Below are 23,872 nucleotides of genomic sequence, written 5' to 3' on the forward strand. Positions count from 1 at the left end.
CACAATAGACAGTTATAGTTCAGTGTTAGCATGATAGGGGGTGTTAAGGGAATGGTGTTCCCATGCCGCAAACGTTCGTTGCGGACAGCATGTTTTAGTTTAGCAGGATAGCGTTTACATGACCAAGCTGTGGCGGTGGCGTCACCTAGCGGAGGGTGAATGCGTAAAAAAATAGTGAAAAGAAAAAAAAAAAGCTGAGAATGCTCGCCTGTGTCCCCGCACGCAGGAATATTACTACTTTTTTTAGTAGCAATAGAAGTAAATAAATATAAACCACGCACCAAAAGCGAAAACTTTTATGTTGCAGATTTGTTTACACCGATCTTCTAGTTAGGCCTCAAAAACTACACTAAGTTATCTGCATACTCAGTCGTCGAAGCTACCTGAAGGCAAGCGAAGCCATTTCGTGCAGTTGTTTGCCACGAAAGAAGTGGATCCGTCCATATCAACCCTAAATTCAGTTTAAAGCGGGTGTCCAAAGCCGCCGCCATATTTTACGTATGCTATGTTAACCACGCAAACACGGTAATGCTAAATCTGAAAAATAGCATGCATATGGTAAACGTTATGGGTTGTTTAGCGTTCTGCGCATGCACATTTCGATAAACTGTCTAATGTCGACAGTATCGTTCTGCACAGACAAGGAACTTGTTCATAGACTAGTCTGCACATTGTTTTTAAAAAACGTATAATTTCTGCTCTGCAATACATAAAAGCAGACACGATGTACAGGGTCGACCACATCTGTGGTGAGCACCTCATTAGTGTTCAGGCCAGTAAAACTACGTTTATTATTCTCCACGAGGGAAATTTTCGTTATATGACGTGCAATCACGGTGTTGGCAAACACAATAATTTTCCAAATTATGCGTTAAACATCAGGTTCTATGGGGGCTTGAATACCAATGAGGTGTTCTATCGAATCTTTTTAGGAGCTGTCGTACTAAGTTTATATGCGTATAGAAATGCAATTGAAACATTTACGTCTTCACATGGCCATCCCGGACGTGCAATTCCTTGTCTGTTATATTTATACGAGGAGCTCTTGCACAGATTTTCACCTCCCTTCAGGTGTGCCACCTGAATATTGGGGGGGGGGGGTCTTAATTATTCCACGATCCCGTTAAGTAAAGAGTACCTTTTCAAGCGATGCGAAACTATACCAGAGGGGTAGTTGAGGCATCAAAGTCTTTATGTGGCCGCCCCTAGTGTAAACATGTCTTGTAAGAAGTTGCTCTTTCAGGATGGTCTTCTGCACTTGTTAATTGTTGTACAGATCACATGTCTAAGTGTAGAAATTGGCTTGCGAATTTCTTAGTAAGCATTTGGAAGTTGGCACTCGTGTACAGTCACAAGCAAAAGTTGAGATCAACTGGTTCCAGAAGAAACCTTTTTTTTTCTTGGCAGCCTGAGCATGTTGGTTGAAACAGAGTAGTGGAGCCTAAGTGCGCATGTTTTGCCGATGCAATGCATTAAAGCAATCATATGCTGTGAAGCTGTGCTAGGAGAAATTTTAATTTTTTTTCTGGTGCCATGGTCCCTAAGCTTTAGCTCGCGACTGTGCATCACTTGTGTTCCCTTATGCCTTTCCTACTCCTGCTGTGCAAACTGTTTACAGTGAACTTATCAACATTTATTTTCAATAAGTTATGTTATCTTGTCTTAGTTGCAGCACTGTGTCATTGCTGTTCTTTCTCAATTCCATGTTGTATTGTACCGTCTGATTTTTTTGCGCTAATCGTTTCATGGCTCGCCTTGTTACAATGCCTCCCCCTCTTCCTCTTTCCATGGTAGTACGAGATCGCCAAATCCGAGCTGGACCTCAGCGTCAGCACGCACCAGCGTGAAACATCGAGGTTGGAGGAGATCGAGCTCAACCTTGACAAAGTGAACAGCTCTCTAACCGACAAGTCCAAGTGAGTCTATACAACAAACAGTCATTTTGTGCACTTGGTTTGCTGCTCGTTGCTGTTTAGAAGCACAAGATTTCCTCATGCAACGATGAAAAGAAAATAAGGCTTGGCTGTATTGATGTAAGTTGCCCTTCTACAGTACCATGAGAGACTCTTGGAGCCCATTCACACCAGCAACTCAGACACACTGTTCACTGACCCAGTGTTCGCTTTTAGACCAAAGCAACAAACTTAAAGGGACCCTGAAACGGTTTTGACGATTTTGTACGAACACATTGAGCTGGTAGAGCAAGTCCTAAGGATCATTTACAGACCGATTTAAGCTCTGTGCGTAAACTGTGTAATTTATTACAAGGCTTTGAAGCTGCGAATCGCCACCGATCACAGCGGCTCAGCCAAACGCGTTTTCAAACCGCCCACTTCCAGTGCGCGTCGTCTTGGAAGCGCGACGTCACGCAGGCGGCTGATCTGATTGGATATGTCCAGTACACATCACTGAACCTCCTGTGGGCAGCGAGCATCGTCTGCCTGTGTTACAACGTACTTCGTGTTGACGTGAGCTGAGCGACAGTGTTTATCTCGAGGTTTCTTTTCTTGGACATAATTAATTTCCCTAGCCGTGTTGTGTACCACATATCTAGCAATTTCTAGCAATTGGTGACTTGTAAAGCTGCGAAATCGTGCAATGTTCGTGAGGCATCTGGCGAGCGGAATCCCTTCAGCTCGTCGCTGCAATGAGCGTCGCGCTCTCACTGTCCGTTCAACGCCACGATCCACATTTTTGTGGCTGTAACTTCACCCCTGAAGACACAACCACATTGCCCGAGTTTACGCGTATCGGTGATCGTTCTCGAATTATTTTTGTTTGTCCGCATGCTTTTGCAGATTGTCGCCGTACAGGAGAATAAAATAAGATCTGCTGGTAGTGGGGCGGCACCTGTCGGAGCAGATATACACCACTCCGCGAGCTTCGTCTTTGTTGGGCCTCCGAGATTGCGCGCAACCCGTCGGCGCACAATATCTGAGGCCATGACTGGGCGAAGCTCAAACCGTCGAGTGCGCTCATGAGAGCGCTGCGATCGCCGGCGATGTCAGGGTGTCTGTGAGTTGAGGGTGCAAGGCAGTGGTGAGGAGGAGGGTATAGATATAAATTCCGTAGCGGCCTTGGTAGAGAGCGCGTCGCTGAATTTCTGGTGCGAATGATTTGGGGATGCCCCTGCCTAAACGCTGACAAAACTTCAAAAAACCGTTTCAGGGTCCCTTTAATATGTGGCCTCGGGAGATGCCAGCTTGGGTCGTTCGCGACACCATTGGATTTCTTATTATTTTTCTCAATATGAGCAAGTAAACGCGAAGATCCCAACAGGTAATCTCATGCCTCTTTATAACTGGATGAATTATAATAAGCTAATGGTTATAGTGAGGTAATCGCTATCCTACCGAAGTTCGTATAAGGGGAGACGTGGGTCTTAAAAAATGGTTTTTTAAAAGTTGGGTGAATGGCATGAAATTTAATACACTTATTCAGATTTTTCTGCAGATTCACAATCTCTAAGTACATTTTTAATAGCTGCATTAGAACAAAAGATATGCAATTTCAAACACATATTTAAGCATATTTCTTACGGGGATTTTTGGCAACTTTGCTTTGTCAAACACAAAAACAAAGTATGTGGCAAGATTGCCAGGAAGCTGGTCTAACCGGTGATGCTATTTATTTTCTTATAATGTTGTTCACCAAATTATACTTCTCAATTATCAGAAATAGTATGCAGCAAAAAAATTTCACTCACATTTACGTCTATTTATTTTGCATTCAAAGTTTGTTGAAGACAATCGGATTAGCATCACCGGCTAAACCAGCTCTCTGGCAGCCTTACCACATACTTTATTTCTGTGTTTGACAAAGCAAAGTTGCCAAAAATTCCCGTAAGAAATATGCTGTTAGAGATTGCACATCTTTTGTACTAATGCAGCTACCACAAATCTAATTAGATTTAGAATCTGCAGAAAAAATGGGATAAATTTTTAAATTTCGTTCAGTTCACCCAGCTAATATAAGATATAAAAAAAAAGACCCGCGTCTCCACATAAATGTATGTAACAAACCATTCTTAGTTCACAGCTTAGATTTACTTATTATCCTTGATGAATGAGTTATCAATCATCCTGCATTGGAACTTTGGAACGTCGGACGTGCACATTTCGATTTAGTTCGTTATCCCACCGTGGTGGCTTAGCACCCCAATTGTTGCACAGCTAAGTAGGAGGGCGCAGGTTCTATACCAGGCCTCATTTCGATGGGCGCGAAATGCAAAAAACACCTGTGCACAGAGGTTGAGATGCACATTAGAGAGCCCAAAGCGGTCAAAGTTAGTTAGTCCAAAGTCCTTTACTACGTTCTGCCTCATAATTGCATTGTGGTTTTGTCACCTAAAACCTCGGAATTTAATTTTTAATTTAGTCACTTGAGAAACCCTTTTCTAGCAGTGTAAAACTGTTCCCACTGGGGAAATTTGACACAATTTGTTTAAATGTACTTTTTGTCTTTATTTTTTACAGCAGCCAAGTGTAACATGCTTAATGCACCACCAGATCATCCCTTCATTCTAGAGCTGTGCGAATAGCAAAATTTTGGGTGCGAAGCGAATTCGAATAATAAAGATTGAGTGCGAATCGAATCGAATAATTTCGAATAATTTTCGAATATTTCTCAAACATTTTTCGAATAATTCGAAGTGAAATTACATAAAAAGTTGCAGAGAATCCCTAAGTATGTTCTTGTGAGATAGCAACATGAAAGTGTTTCTTTTCACGAGGTTGATGAAGCGCTGGTGGGGTCTTATTTCATAGTTCTCTTTCTTATCAAGAATGAGGCAATGTAGAGGCCGAATTGTATTTATGTACTATCGTGAGCAATATGAGCTCGAACACGCGAGCGTGTGGCGAATAGCCTCAAAACCGAGATAACGTGATACGTGCATGGCGCTGCCGAAAGCGGAGGGGAAAGAAGGGGCGCTCTTCCGCTGACTGTTGGCACACCCGCTTCGCTAGCGTTGCTGCGAAACGGCAGCTGACTGCGTGCCATCGGCCGCTAGCAATGAAAACGCGAAAAAAAAAAAGATTGCACGAAAAATAATAATAAATAAAAGAGGCATAGCAAAACGCTCGGCCAACACCACCTAGATATAATACAAGCATGGCCTGTGCATCACGGCAGGCTACATCACAGCCGATATCTCAGTAGCTACATAGTCTGATGGGTCATTGGATGTGGCTGTGCGCGTTGATGTGAATTCATATCACCGCTAGCAGTCACTGACACGCTACAAGCTACAGTTTTTGTAGCAACGATATTGAGGCGGGAGTGTCAACAGCTAGCGGAAGCGCGGCGCCCTTTCCACTTTGTTTCCGACAGTGGCCGCTGCGAATCAGCCGATGTAGGGTTCGAGGCTATTCGCCACGCGCTCGCGCGTTCGAGCTCATATCGCTCACGATAGTACATGATTTGGTGCAACCAAAGTGTTGCCGACAACACTTTACACGTGATAGGCAGAGATGCCATTTCTTCAGCCTCTCCTTCTCTTTCAACTTCTGTGGAAGGCCAACTGATGTGGCAGACAAGGGTGTGCTCCCTTCAAGTCCGGAGTTCCAAATCTGCCTCGTAGACGTCGATATATAAGAACGTCTGAAATTTTGGATGCTAAAAAGCTTCGGCGTCCGATTTTTCAGACTTCCTGCCCAAATTTCAGGTCCAAAACAGCATTAATTGAGCCCCCAACTCTGCCACATCTTTCATCTCCATATTGGAACCAGCGTTTTCTTGAGTTAATACATTTGCGACCGTAGCGGAGCTTGAAAGGCAGCTTTGCCGCAGTACGGGGGTGTGATGAGGTGAAGCATATTGAAAATCTAGGGACCACTTCCAATCGGACGTCTCTTACCTAAGTTCGATCGTAACGGAGCTTGAAAGGCAGCTTTGCCGCAATACGGCGGTGTGAGGAGGTGAAGCATATTGAAAATCTAGGGACCACTTCCAACCGGACTTTGTCTCTTGGCTAAGTTCGACCGCAACGGAGCTTGAAAGGCAGCTTTGCCGCAATACGAGAGTGTAATGAGGTGAAGCATATTGAAAACCTGAAGGGGTCACTTTCAACCGGACGTTGACTGCATTTGTCTTTGGGAAGTTCGAATAGTTCGAATAGTAAAATTTCAGTGCGAATCGAATCGAATAGCAAACACTATTCGAAAAATATTCGAAATTTCGAATATTCGCACACCCCTACTTCATTCTTTTTGCGTGTTACTTTCTAACCTTTGATTTTTTGCTATTTGCAGCTGCTTGACGAGGCTTGAGAAACTTGTCCCTGAAAAGGATTCCAAGTTGAAACAGCTGGAAGCCGAACTGGCGCAAGTGAGACAGCAGTACCAGGAAGCTCAAGAGCAGCTTCGGTCCGACCGACATCGGGTCGAAGAGCTCCGCTCCAACGCCCAAGCCAACAGGTCGCGGTCGCGGGTCCTCGATTCGCTCCTGCAGGCTAAGAAGTCGGGGCAGCTGCCAGGCGTCATTGGACGACTGGTGAGACGCCTGTTGCTGTGGTGATGCATGCCTTCAGAAAATTTTTGGAGAACTATAAGACTTTTGGGCCTCAGTATTGGTTTACAGCTAAAATTTGCAGTGCAAAATGCTCTTATTCCCCTGTCACACACTGCCTTAACCACAGTTATGCCAACTACAATTATGGCTAACCATGGTTAGAGGTAGCTACACGGCAGATATAACCGCAGTTGGTCTCCTAACCGTGCTTATCACAAATCGAGTTAGGCAAGCACAGTTTACCGTTGCAAACCGAAAAAGCTGAGAAGATGGCGGACAAGCTGCGAGTGCACCAGCCTTGAAGCAGCGCAAGTTAATCGGCAGCTTCGTGTTGTTTGAGGATTTTCATGGAACATGACTCCAGTAGTGGAAAGTGAGGTTCGCAGTGGAGCGGCCACCAACAAAGATTATTCCATCCTTGGCGGGGGAATTGCTTTTCGCATTGTTCGTCTCTAGCCGCCTCATAGAGCCGCAAACGCTATATATGTAGTTGAAAGTGGAACAATTCAGTACATTGTCGCGGCGGTCTAGTGGAGGTGTAGAAGTGCCGTCTTGTATTCTGAAACTTACTGAACATGTGCCCAAACTTCTTGCTAACCACATGATAAGCACGTGATTTCGTCGGCTTGCTCAACTGAGCTAACTAAACACGTGTAGCAGCGGCAAACCGCATTCACGTTAACTGTGATAAATCCTGTTAACCACGGTTAAACGTAACCGCAGTTAAAGCTGTCCGTATGACAGAGGTATTAGCTGAGCTAGAGCTAGCTGGCTTGTGTGCATCGAAACAAAATAGCATAAATGACAGGACGGGGGAAAAACATAGTGGCACACAATGAAAGAATTGGTTTCGGTTCTCATTCGTGGTTGGCTGATGGGAACTGTAGCTGTTCAAGCACTGAAAGTTGTTTTTTTTATATACAAAGTAAGTTTGGAATGCAGGAAATCTTGAAATGCAGTTCAAATCATCTGCGACAAGCGAGGTGGTGCAGTGCAGGATATATAATCTCCACCACTGTTTGCCATAGTCTTAGGGCAGTGGCATCTGAATGCTTGTACCACAGTTTTTTTGCATAAAACATGAAAACTGTAGGCAGCTGTAAACTGGATTAGCTTAAGGTAGTGAAAACGGAGGGCATTTTATTAAAAGGAGCACTCTATGAAGCTAGAAATTTAGGTTGTCCTTATATACATTATATCTGCGAGGTAGGTGTCGCTGCAGAGCTGACTGAATCATTGAGAATGTGCAACTCATCGCTGTTCATACGATCAATCAGTGACTAACTTGAACATGAAGGTGTTTGTACAGCTGGAAAGTGGATTAACATTATAGATTTCCTGACATGCCACTTGACCATCTCCATATAGTTTGCCATTTCCCTAAGTGTAGGTTTTACTTTTATGCTAGCGGATTTGATGTAGTTCTTAATCTACGGGAACAGTATACTCTTATAAAAGTGAACTCTACAGTGTTCTGGTCTGCACGCTTGAATACCACAGGGTGACCTGGGTGCAATCGACGAGAAATATGACGTGGCAATATCAACAGCATGTGGCCAGCTGGATTACATTGTGACAGACACGGTGCTTACGGCCCAGCACTGTGTCGAGTACCTGAAGAAGCACGATGTCGGATTTGCCAACTTCATTGCTCTCGAGAAGGTGAGGCTGTCGCATTAGACGATTTTATGCCTGTTTTGCCTAGTTTTGCTTCCAACTGCGTTGGTACCCATTTTCGTGCCTTGAATTCTATGCAAAAACCTCTGCCCACCATTTTCACAGCATCATCCTAGCTGCTACCCTCCTATGCAGAGAGAGCTGAAATTTGTGGCACACTTGGAAGCACTGTCCGCTAGCAAATGGAATATTTTCTTATTTCTAAACAAAGCAATATATATGAAGTTCATGTGGAACCCATGCGGTAAAAATGTAGATTTCTCTCTGTAATTTAATATATGCATGCAGCACCCCTGTCTGATGATGGCCATATAAGTGAGGAACGACCGATTTCAGTTATCTGCTACACCAAGACAATGGCAGTAATGAAAAACAAAACACAGCATCACTAGGTGTGCACAGAGTGCTGCGTTTACTAAAGCCGTCGTGCTTATAGCACAGCGCATTGTTTTAAAGGAAGCCAAATAACTTGATTTGCGTATATCTTGACGACAAGTCTGTATATTACTCTGCCTAAAGACAGGGCATCGTGGTAATCAACTTCAAATTATCGAGCAGTGGTTATCCGCCACTGGCCGTCTCTCATGAAATGGTGCCTTTGATCAACAATCACTTCTACTATCCCACGAAATAAACTTTCCTAATTAGTTCAAGCTTGTATCGGTCTCTCTCTGTCAGTAGAGCTTGTGTTGGCTGCCATCCGGCCACACTGCTAGAGTGTGTCGCTAGTGTCTTCCTGTCACTCTCTGCTGAGAGCAAGGAGGACTGGCGAGGAGTGTCGCCATTTCTGGTCATTTGAACAGAGATGAATAGCCAACACTTTCAAGTACATAGCAAATTTTTAATCAAGTAGCGAAGGCTATTCGATTCATATTTAAAATTCCAGATACCGTACTCACGACCCTGATTATCAGCATAGCTCGTTGTCCTCAAGGCATGCTCATCATCTGGCAGGGCTTTATGGATTTGTCTTTTAGTTTCAGCGCACACATCTGACTGTGTAGAGGGTAGTAAGAATGTGGTGTTGCACCCAGCCTCTTTTAGCATGCCCACTATACTGTGCATAATGTGTAAAGATGTGCCTCAAAAACATGTCTTGTATAATTCATTGCAGATGGAACGATGGATTCCTTATACTCAGAGGAGGATAGACACGTGAGTGATAATGTTACGACGAATATACAACTTCAGAATAAATGCAGGCTCTGCCCCCAGAACTGTGACGCTCTTTGCCTTTCATCTGTGTAGGAGAGTCATGCTAGGTGGTTTCCATTCTAACCGTAACTACTTTTTCGCTGCTCATATAGATAATACGCATACTAAGAGTTAAAAGTTCATCGTTCCTACTTAAAATATTACGTTTGGCAAAGTGGTGATTTTGAAGTCCTTGCTGAAATTTGGCAGGAAATTAATTAAATTTTTCAACTGAAATCCGGCGACACAAACATGTTTCGGTTTGGGCAAATTGCCTACCTGAGTTACGGAAAGGGGCTTGACATCGCAGAAAGCAAGAAATGCAATCTGATAGGGCATCTGTGTATATTTTCTCTTGGTGGGACAGTGGGGCCTACATTTACTCATAGGTTTAGAGTATTACAAAGCTACTTAAATACTGACTTTTCACAGTATGGGAATACTGCTATTAGTAGTAAGTAAAGCACTTCAGGGTCTCTCGAGGCCCCAAAAACTGTGCACTTGTATTGCTCACCAGTTCTGCATTTCACCAATTTGCCAAACAATATTGGTGCACTGCTAGTACACAGTTGAAAATTCTAATGAGTACTGACGTAAGAGACATGCAGTTGCAATAAATCGTAGACCAAAAGAATGGTTGGTTCTGCTTTCAGTAGTCTCGGTAAATGGAACCTGATGGGACTGGGGAAAATATATTCATTTAATAGGAGCTCTGTTTAATGAGAAAGACGTGTAGGGTTGCAGCACCCTATTACGAAACCAACCAATTCGGAGGCAGCTGTCCTATAGAAGTGATTTCCGTTTACCGGGATTCTAGTCTATGGGGAAAGAAAAATGAACAAAGATGGCAATTAGAAAGCAAGGTGTAGCAGCAGAAAAGTATAGCAACTGCTATGGGTTTTCAATTACAGAAATCTCTTAAACGAAATCGCTGCTTAAATGGAACAACTGTTTCTAATATCATTCATTTCGTACTTGAATGCTGCACCCCTGTGTATCTCTCAGTAAATGGAACTCCTGTTATACCGGAACATAGTATTTTCCTTGTCCCTTCAGGTTCCGTTTAACGGCAGTCTACTGTATGGGTACTATTTAAGCAGGAAAAATGTCATGACAGCCATGGCGTTGCCGCCCCTCATTTGAAAGGACTTGTGATGCAAAGACTTCTATAAAATGAAATGAAAACCCAAAATGTTATTCTCACTGTCTCTATTTCAGTACTTGTTTTCTTCGCAACGTCACTTTGCTAAAGTTGAGATGGTAACAGTTCATGATGAAACGGGAATTTTGCAGATCAGTTTTGAAAGCTTGTTCACTGGGAAAATTTTTTTGAATAGAACAGCTCTCTAGTCATTGCGATATTTTTACAGCAAATTCTTTTAGGCCACTTTGAAGCCACATTTCATCTACCTTGCATGATTCACCATTCCATTGACAGTTCTTTTTACCATTGCCGTGGTGCTGTTTAGTCACATTTGACCCTTGCACTGTAAACACCAAATTATCGCCATTCATGGCAAACCCCATGACCCGCTGCAGTGGTCTAGTGGTTATGGTGCTCGACTGCTGACCCGAAGGTCACGGGATCGAATCCAGTCTGTGGCGGCCGCATTTTGGCAGAGGCAAAATGCTAACGGCCTGTGTACTTAGATTTAGGTTCACGTTAAGGAGCCCCAGGTGGTCGAAATTTCTGGAGCCCTCCACTACAGGGTCCCTCATAATTATATCTTGGTTTTGGAACGTAAAAAGCCAGCAATTATTATATTGCAGTTGACTCTCGTTAAACAGACCCTGAATGGACCCGGAATACGTGTTGCATTTAACAGGAGTTTCGTTTACAGAGAGATGAACACAGGGGCAGAATCCAAGTATGATTAGAGGTGGTAGTTCTGCTTAACATTTCAGAGATTTCCATTTACTGATAGTCTACTAAATTAGGTGAAGGTCATGTGCACAGTCATTTTGAGTGTGGAGCTTGTATACAGCATTGCAGATTGTCCCCAAGTCTACAGACTGATTTACTGCTTTCCTTTAGTGTGAGTTTTGAGGCAGAAAAGAACTGTTTTCTCGTACAAGAAAATTACCCTTCAACAACAGAAAAAATACATTAGTCTTGCCGTTATTATCAAACCCTGTTGCTCACAAACGTTCTGCGCAGCCCTGAAAACGTGCCCCGCCTGTTTGACCTGGTGTCGGTGAAGGACACCAGCCTGCTGCCGGCATTTTACTTTGCCTTGCGAGACACTCTGGTGGCCGACGACCTTGACCAGGCCACCCGCATTGGGCTTCAGGGGAGGACACGTCACCGGGTGGTCACCCTGCAGGGAGAGCTGGTGGACGTGTCCGGTGAGGCATGCCAAACGTGCTGTTCTCTCACGGAATCAAGCAGAATTGTGGCGAGGTAACATGTGTAGAAGAATCCAGGTAATCGACTTCTTTGTCGATGAAAGCACTAGAAGGCTTACAGAGTCAGTTACCTCTTGCGATAGCTGCAGCTTCAATATTATGTGCATATTCCCCTGGCTAGAATTTTTGTTTCTTCAAATGGCCGGAGCACATCGGCATTGGGAGCAGGGAATTGCAGGACGTGTTGGCTCGTCATAATTGCGCTCGATTTGTTGCTGTTTCTTGGTTCTTGTTTGTCCCTGAGTTCGCACAGAGACTTCTGGTGTGATCAGGTGTGTGATATCTCGTTTTCTTTTTTATGTTCCTTGTAATAATGGTTAGTTGGAAGTCAGCGCCAGTCCTCGTCAGTCCCTTGTTTGTTTGTTTGTTTGTTTGTTTGTTGTTTGTTTGTTTGCTTGTTTGCTTGTTTGTTTTTGTCCCTTTTGTACTGATTACGCAGTCAAGCTGGTCCGAATATGCCACTGGAATTCAGCATTATACGCGGAGTAGCCAGAGTCCCTTGCAACCACGACGTCTTTTCTCAACAGGCACCATGAGCGGAGGAGGCGGGCGCGTCTCGCGTGGCAAGATGGGTCAGGCAATTGTCGACGACGACATGAGTGCCGCACAGATGGAGCAGCTCACGTCTCAGCTGACGGCTCTCGAGAACAAGGCCCGGGACCTTCACGAACGCCAGTCCGTGCTGGACGACAAGATCAATGCCCTCCGCAAGGACGTCACGGCCTCCAAGCATGCCTTGCAGAAGTTCCAGGTGGAAGTCAAGGTGCCGTACACTTCAGTGTTATTTTTTTTTTTTCGCATTAAGTTGAAATGGTGACTTGGGGCTTGTAGTACTTTCGGAACAAGACCGACGTTTGTGGAAAGAGGTAGATTTGGAATGATCTGATACACAGTGGTCAGGTGAGGAGAAGCCTCGTTCTGGAGCCAACTTTTCATCAAAAGGACGGAGAACCAGTCAAGTTGGTTTGTGTTTACGACTACAACTAGCGTCACCAGAGACAGGACTAAGAAAGAAAAATTGGACAACACACAGTGCTGACTGTCAAGTGGAGTTCATTACATCAGACCTGAACAGTTTATAAAGAACAGCTACGCGGTCTTCCTTGTGCATCTTCTTACCGTAGTTTTCTTTTTTAAATTTCTCTTTGCGTGCCACTCAGATGCCGTGGATTTTTCGTGGTAGTCCTTTCTTTCATAATGAAACGGGGGCGCGAATAAAATGGCACACAAGAAAAGACTGACACAGGACGACGCGCTACTAGCAACTGAATTTTTTATTCAGGGAAAAAAAACATATTTAAAACGCAGTTAGATCAGATTAACCCAACCCAAAGTCCTTTCTTTGTGCCAAGGGGTACAGACCACACGACTGTTATTCTTTACGAATTGACTCAATTCCCTGTAATAAACTTTACTTGACAGTCAGCACCATGCATAGCCCCTGCTTTTTCTTTAATCTGTGTCTAAATGCACTGTTGCAGCCATGTTTCAGCAACAACTTCATTGGAAATCGTGACAAGGACTGTTCTTTTTGTTGGATTGTTGGCTAAAGGCTGAGACTTCGCAGCATTGACTTAGAGATAGTCTGCAGTGCGTTGTGAACACTGCACTCAGCTTGCAAAGTTGCTTGAAAGGAAAAGTAATATGGACAGGTCCCTCACTTGCAATTTGCACTGTTGCTTCCTTGGAAGCAGCTGAGTCACGTATGCACTGGCAACATGTTTGAAAGCTTTGTTCAATGGCACGAATAGTGGAATATACCTTCATCCATCAGTAAATGTGGCTGTAGACCATTGTTTCGGGACGAGCTTCTGTATTTATCAGTAGCGCGGAGATGAAATCTTGAAAGCTTATGAGATTAAGTTTTTCGAACTCAGCATTAGTGTACCTTCAGTGCACTTGACAGGCGAAGAACTGCGATATCTTGGCGATTGGCAGTTGTTTTCTCGGCAACTGTTTTGATTTCTTGACCATGACGCTACGCAATTACCTTTTGTTTCTTGCAGGGCTTGAAACAGCAGCACACCTCACTTACCAGTCAGTTGGCCGAGCAAAAGGAGAAAGTGGCGAAGTCTGCTCCCGACAAGAAGAAACTTGCTCAGCAAGAAAAGGCTGTGGCTGCCTACAAGAAAGGTATGCCTGCCTTTTTTTCGGCCTAACTCTGCGTAATGTATTTGCTTCACATCAAAGCTGTTAAAGGGACAATAAAGTAAAACAGTGGATCCGCTTAGACTGAGCAGTTATACTTTGAAAGCTCTGCTGTCGTTAATTTCACCACCATAGGTTTAGTAATACAAAAGAAAATGACGGTCATAGCTTAATTTTTAAATTTCGTGCCTGAATCTCCATATGTAACATCACGGACTTCACTGTTTCTTTTTTTTTTTTTTTTTTGCAACATCAGCCTAACGAATTTTTCTGAAGCTTGCTACGTTATGTCCCTACTCCCTCAGAAGACAATGAACTGCATTGTTACGCATTAGGAACTATGTAGGCCCCTGTAGATGTTTTCAATATCTACGACATCACGGCAATTGGCATGGAAAGTTGAAGGTGGCATCGCCACCTTCGTTTTCTTTTTGTGCATTTTCTCGCTTACCATGCGTAAGCAAGAAAACGCGCTGCATGGTGATGCACTCTTTGATTCTTATCTCTGAGTGCATATGAAGAATGAATAAACATTTTTTTTAGAAACCTTTGGCTTATACAAGTTTGTCCATGGGTTTCCATGATTGTTGCAGCGAAACCATTGCACAGCTCGCTTACACTGAAATTTTTCACATGAATAACATTTTGTGGCAAGTTTCCCAAGAAGATGCATTTGCAGGTTCTGTTGCATTGACGTGTACACACACAATTGCTCTTCTCATTTGTTACAGAGTATGACCAGGCAATGGCATCATGGAACAAGGTGGAAGACAAAGTTGTGGAGTAAGTGTTTTTAGATTGGTGTAATTATGTTTCTGTTTGTTAGTTGTAGCTCAGTCGGCATGTGCCAGTGTTGAACACTGAGAAACTCTAGAGGCTGAAGATTTTTTCTTGTCCTTTTCATTTTCAACATTACGTAACAGAACGTCAACGGGCATCCTGAAGTGAGCTGCGGTCGTGCGTTTTGTTTGATCAAAAACCTGCATTCTTGGGTAGCACTGTATAATGCTCACATTGTGTTGAAGGGGCCCTGCAACACTTTTTGAGCGTGGTCAGAAAATGCTGCCAATCGGTAGTCGAGGCTCCTGAGAACACATGAGCCAAACAATATATCGCAGCACGCGGCCTAGAATTTACAATTAATTCTGAAAAGTCAGCTAGAAATCACTCGCTCTTCTCTCGGCAAACGATGCCATGAACCCGAATGACCGCGTCCTAAACACAAAGTTCACCGCCATTGCCTGATATGAGCATCGTGAGCTGCATAGTTACAGCGGCCACCGCAAAATGCTGCGACGTGTCCACGCGCGCACTCGCGATCACACTGAAAGTAAGCCGCGCGTTTGAAGAATAAGAGAAAAGAAAAGAAACTGCTCGAGTTCATGACGCACACTGACGAGCGGACGTACATAGCTTCTTGCCCCCTGGTCATCCCCTTCTGCATAGCTTTCAGCGCGCGCACTGGTACGAAAGGAGAGAGACAGTGTTTAAAGTGTGCGCCAGATCCCTCTAACTTCGCTCATACTAACGGATTCCACAAATTTTTTTTGACAGTCGATTTGTGAGACAACAAGCTCCTTTAATGAAGCTGTTCAATGATCACAGTGGAACCTCGATTATACGTCCCTCGGTTATGCAACGACCCGGATTTTGCGACGAATCGGTTCAGTCCCGGCAAAACCCCAATAGAAATAATGTCTTTAAAAACTCGGTCATACGACGCTGTTTTATGCCGAACCTGCATTTTACGAGGACTCTGTGGCACCATCCGATAAAGAAAAATTGCTTTTTGTTTTTAAATTCGAGTGTAACGCACACCAAATTTACATAGGTTTAAAATAAATATGAGCGTAACCAGCTGTTAAATATAAAACTGACGTGCTGTTAAAAGAAGATGGAGAGTGAGACAGGTACGGTTCGCCTTATTACAATGGAAAATTTATTCTCCTGGCAGTTCACTTTATTCGGTGATCCAGTTTCCTTGCCTTCAAGATCGCTTCTGGATACGCCTCGATCACGTGCACGTTCCAGGGCCGTTACCTTAACAAACCCTGCCTACACGGGAGTAGCTGGTCGGCAAGCTCGCCTTCGAGGTCTGGATATTTTCCCATTTAAAGCTCGTGGAAACTTTTGCTGGTTGACAAGCAGCTGAACATCACTCTTTGTTTGCGCTACTCACGGTCACAGGCCTCGAGCACGCCAAAAAGACGTGCGACTGCTATCTTCAGCATGCAAAATAACTCTCTTCATGAGAGCGTTCAATATGAAGGTGGCACATCACCAATTGCACTTCATTGGGAACAAATACAAGGCACACAAGTCTCAGTCGCTCATGAAATCATCCTACGCGAACACACTGCAAGATATGCTCCGTTGTCATTTTGTGATGGCAATAACGCTGTATCTGACTGCTCTGACGGGAGGCTGTTGCCAACGTGGTTTCGTTTTCGTTTTAACACGCTGGCAATTTTCGGACTCTATCGTAAAGAATGTGCTCGTTGGATTAGACTTTTTTTTTTTTTTTTGAGGTTCAGATTAGTTTCATTCACACTTTCAATTAACTGTTTAGCTGTCATTTTTAAAAATGTAATCCATATTTCTTGGAAAAGACAGGGTTGTGCCACGGCTTCATTTAGGCGCTCTGAACATTTTTGTTCAAGGCTGAGAGTCACTGCCTATATTCTTAGTTTTTCAGTTGTACAAAGCCCGGATTACGTATACAGTGGTTTTGTGTCGTATAATCGGAGTTTCACTGTTCTTGGAAAAGTGTTGCAGGGCCCCTTTAAATGTTTCCGCTTGTTGCGTTTCAATTTTCGTGGCTGTAGTGACAAAAAAAAGGGTATTCCTATAGCCTCGGTTGTTTGAGAAATGTCTGTTTCAGTGTTGCAAACGTTGATCTATCATGCTTTTGACGAGTTGTGTTGCTCCCTAGGCTTCACGCGAAAATCATGGAAATCACCGGAAAGTGCATGGGCTCAGTCCAGCAAAAAGTGGAGAGCGTCACGAAGCAACTAGATGCCGCCTCGATGGAAATCACCAGGGCACAGTCCAGTATCAAGACAGCTGAGCGGTGCGTAATTTCACTGTGTCAAATTATTGGTGTAAAAGTAAATGTCGATGCCTCTCTATTATTAAGAACAGCACATTTGCAATGTGGCATGTACGACAGAAGTGCAGCCACGCCTTTAAACGCGTCATTTGTGTATTGTTTTTCACTTCCTTACTAGTTTGAGATGACTCAGACATCAATAGTTATAGGGGTGTTATTGGATACTCAAGCTCTTGATGTATCCTTAGTGTCCCTTCTAGGTAGGTTCTGCATCTTGTGTGTTTGCAAGTGCAATATGAAGGATGCTACAAATTTTCTCCTTTTTTTTTTGCTTATTACTTTATGGCAAAGCTACAACGTACAATGCAATGCAAAGTGTGTGTCAGAGCCCCAACTTTGTTTTCAAACATAATGATCAAAGATTTAATTTAAATGTTACAAAAGAGGGTGCAGAGGAAATGAAAACCTCGCGCTCCGCTTGTGAACCCTCCTTGCTGCGCACTAGTGCAAGATTTGGTTGAGCTGTTCATAGCAGTGTCTGCTTTTTTGTAGGATGTGTTTTTTTTTTTTTTTTTCTCCAAGCATGAGAAATGGTTCATGACTCTTTTAAGCAAAGCTCCTTGTATTTAAAGAAGCTATAGTCTATCAAGGGTTACCCTCCTCCTAAGCCGTGCTTTCTCTCCTCGGCTTTTTCGCCAAGTGGTTGGGGCTAAGCTCAGTCTGCTATGATCCTCCACCGTTGCACTGTATGGATCGCGGAGGCCGTTCTCCGTGTTTGTCTGGTTGATCTATGCTCCACGAGGTGGTGCCGCAAACTTGGCCATTTTCTCACATTTTCTTCTGCGGAAAAAAACGCTGATACAATCTGATGGCTCTATGGTTATATAAGTGGCATCCAGAACGTTGCCACGTCCCAAACCGGGTGGCTGAGCACTCGGTTGTGGGGGTGCGCTGCGGTCTGTAGCAATGCGCATGTTTTAAACCTCATGATAACTTAAACGCTTTACACAAGACACTTAAATAGGACTGTTAATGATCCAAAGGATTTAGGCTACCAGCTGAATGGGCTTTTCAAAAAAAAAGATTAGCGCAGCTTGCACTGGAGGCGCAATGCTAAAGATACTACGAAGCTGATGGGCACCTATGATTACAAACTGTCGTTTTTGACCATCCTGGCTGCGTATGCAGGGTTGGCTTGGCGTTGCCGCTGCCTCTCCCGCTTTGCAGCAAGCATTGCTTCGCGAAGCACGGTCTCTTCTTTGGCAGTACAAACTACACCCGGTTGGGCCATGGCAACTACTGAGCGAGCACAGCGGCACACTCGCTCAGTAGTTGCCACGCATGCACAGCAGTTGCTACTGCGCATGCATGGCTTGGCGTGATGTCACTGCGGTGGTCGCAAGGTTATGCCAGGTGTTCTCACAGCTGTCGCGTCGGCGGTTGCTGTGGCAACGGCACAGTGGGGTTTTATGACAAGGTCAAAATTACGGCTAGCTAGAATGGCTTCGCTGTTAAAACGCCAGGCCTGCGAAAAACGCGTGGCACAGTTGCAGAGAAAGCTAGAGGAGCGTCCTTTCTAGAGCCCGTTGTAAACTCTCCTTGGGGCGATTACTGCAAGTATAGTTGCAAGGTACCTAGTGCACCATAAATCATCATAATTTCACGAAGTAGGGAAGTAGCCACTATGCCATTATTCGTCATGCTGCGAAGCGAGGTACCCACTACACATTTCTAAGGAATTACACTCAAACCTCGATATAACGAACACGGATATAACGAATTATCAGCTATAACGAAGTAAATGAAGAATAGTTTTGTCGTATATACAGGGTTACAAATATACATTTATAACGAATTTTCGGATATAACAAACTTATTTTCGTGTCAGATGAGACTTTGTTATAATGGGGTATGAGTGTATATTGACATTGTTGATGCTGTGGCTGATGACAAAGAATTACGGCTGAGCCCTTTTAATGGGTAGGAAGCTTTAAACCACCCACTCAATACTCGGTTAGCATTGTGTGGCTCTTGGTTGTTATTTTACTCCTTTACCACGCTGTATTACCTACGTTAACATGATTCCTTGCTTTACATGATGGCCGTATAGAGTCTTTTTGCAAAGGGGTTTCAAGCACCGGCATTGCTCTTTGGTAGAATACTCAAATGCCACGTAAAGTGCCTGGGTTCAAGTCCTACTCGACCCTCAATATTTTTTCCTTATTGTGCGCAATAGTGGTTGCAGACATGGCGGTGGCAGACTACGCCACCGAAATCTGCTGTTGTGATCTCGTAGCAGACTTCGCTGTAAAATTGTCACAACCATTTCAGGGTCCCCTTCGCAGTACGAGAATTCACAATTTGATGTGTCAGTTTTTAGAGTGACGTAAATATATGTAGAATTTGTGTTCCTCCATACTATTGCGAACTTGTACGCCCAAGTTCACCCTAACTACATTAATGTCCAATGAAAATTTTCATGCAACTAAGTGCTCCATACTCGCCGTTCAGTCGCATGTTTAGGTGTAAGTGAGCGTGTCGTGATTGTGTTGTCTTTTTTGTGCCAGGAATCTAAGCAAAGCCGAGAACAAGGTGACCACGATTGAGTTGGAGCTCGAGGATGCCAAGACCCGACTCGAAGCAGCCAAGCTCGAGTACAGCGAGCTGGAGAAAGTGGGAAAGGAGCTGCTTGCTGTCGGCGAAAAGGCTGCAGTAAGCCACCTCATCACTCCTACGCGTTTCAGCTCGACAGAATTCGGAGTGTTTGCATCATGTTGCTAACGTACCGCAAAAAGCCCACTTATCGTAAGACCTGGAATGTAGGTTGGGCCAGAATTTAATGGCATGGTGAACTGTTGTAAGCTTCTGCTCATTTTCACAGAGTTGTTTTTTTTTTTTTAAAAGTAGCATGAAGTCCAAATATATTCGCAAGAAAGCAACAAAAATGCAAAATGGTATCATGCCATGGCGCAACAAGGTTTGAATAGCAAGGTGGAGCTGATGATGGTAATGGCAATTTAGGCGGTTGACTTCAGCCGTCAATAATTGGGAGACTGCGGTACTTTTTCTGCTAATGACCATCATATAGGACAGTGGTTGACTTTTCATGATACTTTTTTGTTTCCTTTAATAAATAGATTCGCCCTGTATTATGATGGGGGGGGGCACGGGCCTGGTGCAAGAAAGTACTGAATTTACAAATGTCCTCACAAGTCACTGAAAAATCCACAATTGCGCTTTTCTTGGCTTTCACCTAAACTTTTGCTAAAACGCGACCACAGCTGGGAAAGCACCAAAGACCGCTGTCATTGTGGTGCTCACAGGGCTGCTGCGCGTGCGTTCTGAACATTGCGAAATCACTCTGTTACACAGATGAGGTTCATTTGGTGACAAATTTTATTGAGAGTCCTGCAGTGCTTGTACTGAGCGAGCCTAATGTTGTGGCCTTGCCTCTCTACTGCAGATGAGGTGATGCACAAAGTTATAATGTAGTTGTGTAACAACTAAAAAGGCACAGGAGGGCCTGCCGAGGTGCTGAAGCACAGTAGCTTAATACCTGGTAAAAGAAATAGTCCTACCCATGTACTCAGCAGTGTTCTCCTAACAGCTCATGTTCTGCAACAGTGGAGTCACTGACCATGAAGCATTTGACGTCAATCTAGAGTGTATGCTCCCTGGTGCAGGCTTGTATGCATTCACCTTTGAGGTGGAAATGCCGCAGCATTTCGAAAGTTGTGCTCCACTATAGTTACACTTCGTTTGGTCTGTATCTCCTCTACGTCGCTTCACGGGTTGTAAACCTAGTGCTTGTGCTATTACATGCACATGTATCACTGAGTTCCAGTTTAGAGTAGCACTCTTCGTCACGGTCTGCTGCCGACTGTAGTCGCACTACTGTACGTATTCGTAGTACACTGCTTGTACATCTAGCCCACAGCACAAATAACTCAGCCATTAATCGTTTGTGCAGGAGGAGCTGAAAACCCTGAAGCAGAAGCTGGCCGAAGTGCAAGCAGGAATCGACAGTGGGAAATCTGCAGAGAATGCACTGAGTTCGAAGCAGATTGAGCTCAAGAACCAGCTGGAGCAGAGCGAGGCAGCCCTTCAAGACCGCCAAGCCAAAGTGACGCGCTGGACGAGAGAGGTCTGTCACTAACGTCTTCAGACATCGTTGAACGCAAAAGAGTTGTTCATGAGGTCCCATCAGAAGTATCCAGTAATCGCCGGAAGTTGTAAGGTGTCATTTGGGGAGCATTTCTACCGGAATAATTTTTGAAATCGGTTAGTTATGAGACATGTTATGAGGAACTTGAACGGTCCTGTTTCCATGCCCATACGATCAAAGTGCTAACGCCGATTGCCTCTGGGACTAAAGAAATATTCTGAGCTGGGCGGCGGAGTCACCAACCGTCGTGACGTCCGCACAGGGTGCACGCCCTTTGTTGCAGGCTTGTGTGCATCCGCCTTTGAGGATGAAATGCCATTGACTAATAAAGTTGTATCCGACTATACATGCTAATGGGTGCGCCTGCAATGTTCCTGTTCACAGCTGAAGAAGCTTAAGTGCCATTCGATTGACGGCGAGCCTGAGGTAACGTTACCCGAGCTCGAAGACAAGGATTTGGAAGAGCTGAATGGTGAAGCACTCACGATGAAGTCCACCATGCTCAAGGAGAATCTGACCGCCATGAAGCCGAACATGGCTGCAATACAGGAGTATCGCCGAAAGGCAAGTCTTATTCAAACTTCCTATATGTCGATGTAGGTGGTGCCTTTGAAGCTAAGTCATGCAGTTTTTTTTTGTTGTTGTTGTTGTTGTTTTTGTGTAATGTAAAGATGTTGTAGTACATAGTAGCACTAGGCCATGGGGTCAGCCATCTTCTTTATTCTGAAATTGCCTTCAGTTTGTATTTATTACAACTGCCTCTAACTCCTTATTCTCAATGTTTGTGTACAGAGGATACATATTCATTATCTTTATGATAGAAAGAGGGGGAATTTTTTCCCTTCTGCAACACAAGGCGCTTTCCCGTCCCCTAACAACGAAATGGAGCTGTAGCTCTGCTGGTAGAGCGTCGGACACGTAATTCTTTAGGTTGTGGGTTCGGATCCCACCGATGGAAAGGTTGATTTTTCGTTCATTTTAATTCTTTTCAATTTCATCAGCATTATCATTATCATCATTACTACACTACAGCTGAAGTCAACAATTAATGACCCCTATGCTCTCCCTGGCTTATTTTGTGTTTATTTTTATGATAGAAGTGTGTGACTATTGGAAGTTTCAAGTGCGAATATAATTGTTCTGACTACATAGTATCCCATTTGCAATCAAATTAATTAGATATATCCAAATAATTGTTTCTTAAAAGGTACACGAAAGGGAAAAATTACTTCACTCGTATTAGCAAATTAACCTTTTGCAATGCAATCGAATCTTGTTACACAGAGCTTGAAAGTACTGGGAAAATATGTTCCAATTAACAGTAGTTTTGTTTACCGAGAAAGATTTATGAAGGTGCAGCACTCAAATACAAAACTAACTAGATTAGAGGCCATAGTTTCGTTTAGTCAGTTGCTGTTTACCTAGATTCTCCTATATCAAAAACACCACTCTTGCCGCCAGAAAATACATACGAACAAAACAGAGGTAGTGACATATAGAGTTTCTGCACCAAGTCGCCGTGATGTCATAGATTTTTAAAATATCCTCGAGGGCCTACATGATTCTTTGTCGGCAAAAAAAAATGATTTTCGTAGTGTTCTGCAGGAGCCGGAGACCTAACGTTGCATATTTGAGGAAATTTTATTAGTCAATGTGGCTGAAAGATGCCTTGAGATCCGAAATGTCATACCAACGTACAGGCATGAGGGTTTCTGCAAGGTGTTCGAAAAGCCGCACTTTCATCTTTACTTTAATTTCAATACTCAGTGATTCCACTCCTGCGCCAACTGCGCCAAAGTGCGCCAAATTGTATTTACTGCGCCATCCTGATAATATCGACGAAATTTGCGCCAAACTGCGCCAAAGTCTCGGGTTTGGGGGCGTCTATCACCGGCAATCGCACCGCCGGCGCGTCAGAACATGTGCAGCTCGATCTTGGGGCTGCCAATAAAGTCGCAGTCATGGACCAAGAATTATTCCGCTGAATAAATAGCGCTCGTGCGTGCGTTCCGAGTAAGCCACGATGCCATGCACGGTGCCGACGCAGCTTCTGTTCTGCAAGTCGGCTCGACAGCAAAACGCGCTCTCCGCAGAGGCTCGTGACGTCTAGGCCTGTCGGTAGCGAGAAAGTGCGACGGCGATTCATCGGCGGACGTTGTCTGTTCCAGAAACGCTGCTGATAGCTCGTTTCAAGCGTCACACGGCACGTAAGGAAAGCAATGTTCAGTAATAACTACATGAGTGCCGCTAAAATGTCTGTCACTTCTGTTTCCAGACATCGCGGAATGAAATCTGTGATCGCTCGCAGTAGATATATATGGGACAATATCGAATTTTCCTTGCTTCGCGTTTATGGAAGAGCACGCGAACGGTGGAAACGCGTTGACACTTTTCCTCAGATATACTTTATCCATGGTTCTTCATCCAGAAAGCTTTTTCGCAATTCCTTCCGCCAGCACGTCCGAGTTTGTAATCACTCTGCGGTAAATACCCCCTAAAAGGCCCTGCCCTTTCGAGCTCACGTGCTAGGGTTCCAATTCGAATTTTTTGTTTGCTTTTTTAAAAATGTCATCTCATTAGTAAAATCATATCTCCTGGTCGAAGCAGCCGCAAATGCGCAGCTGGCCCACAGTGAAGCGGCTACGCCATGTTACACGTCCGCCCCTCGCTTTCGCGGGGGTCAATAGCTAACGGTTAAAAAAACTCAGTTTCGCTTAAGAGCG

General features: G+C 44.2%; 1 protein-coding gene across 1 annotated transcript in view; it reads left to right on the plus strand.

Annotated features, from left to right (window-relative positions):
• Nucleotides 1-23,872, plus strand: part of LOC119396390 (structural maintenance of chromosomes protein 4) — a gene marked incomplete in the record, with an annotated part of 42,133 nt that overhangs the window by 13,417 nt on the left and 4,844 nt on the right. The window contains 12 exon segments of the mRNA XM_037663593.2: nt 1,801-1,916; nt 6,252-6,492; nt 8,011-8,172; nt 9,302-9,342; nt 11,540-11,727; nt 12,315-12,550; nt 13,794-13,920; nt 14,667-14,718; nt 16,868-17,005; nt 19,552-19,696; nt 20,955-21,128; nt 21,534-21,713. Of these exon segments, the coding sequence (XP_037519521.1) occupies nt 1,801-1,916; nt 6,252-6,492; nt 8,011-8,172; nt 9,302-9,342; nt 11,540-11,727; nt 12,315-12,550; nt 13,794-13,920; nt 14,667-14,718; nt 16,868-17,005; nt 19,552-19,696; nt 20,955-21,128; nt 21,534-21,713 (1,800 nt within the window).

Source organism: Rhipicephalus sanguineus, chromosome 6 (assembly GCF_013339695.2).
Source record: "Rhipicephalus sanguineus isolate Rsan-2018 chromosome 6, BIME_Rsan_1.4, whole genome shotgun sequence".
NCBI lineage: Eukaryota > Metazoa > Arthropoda > Arachnida > Ixodida > Ixodidae > Rhipicephalus > Rhipicephalus sanguineus.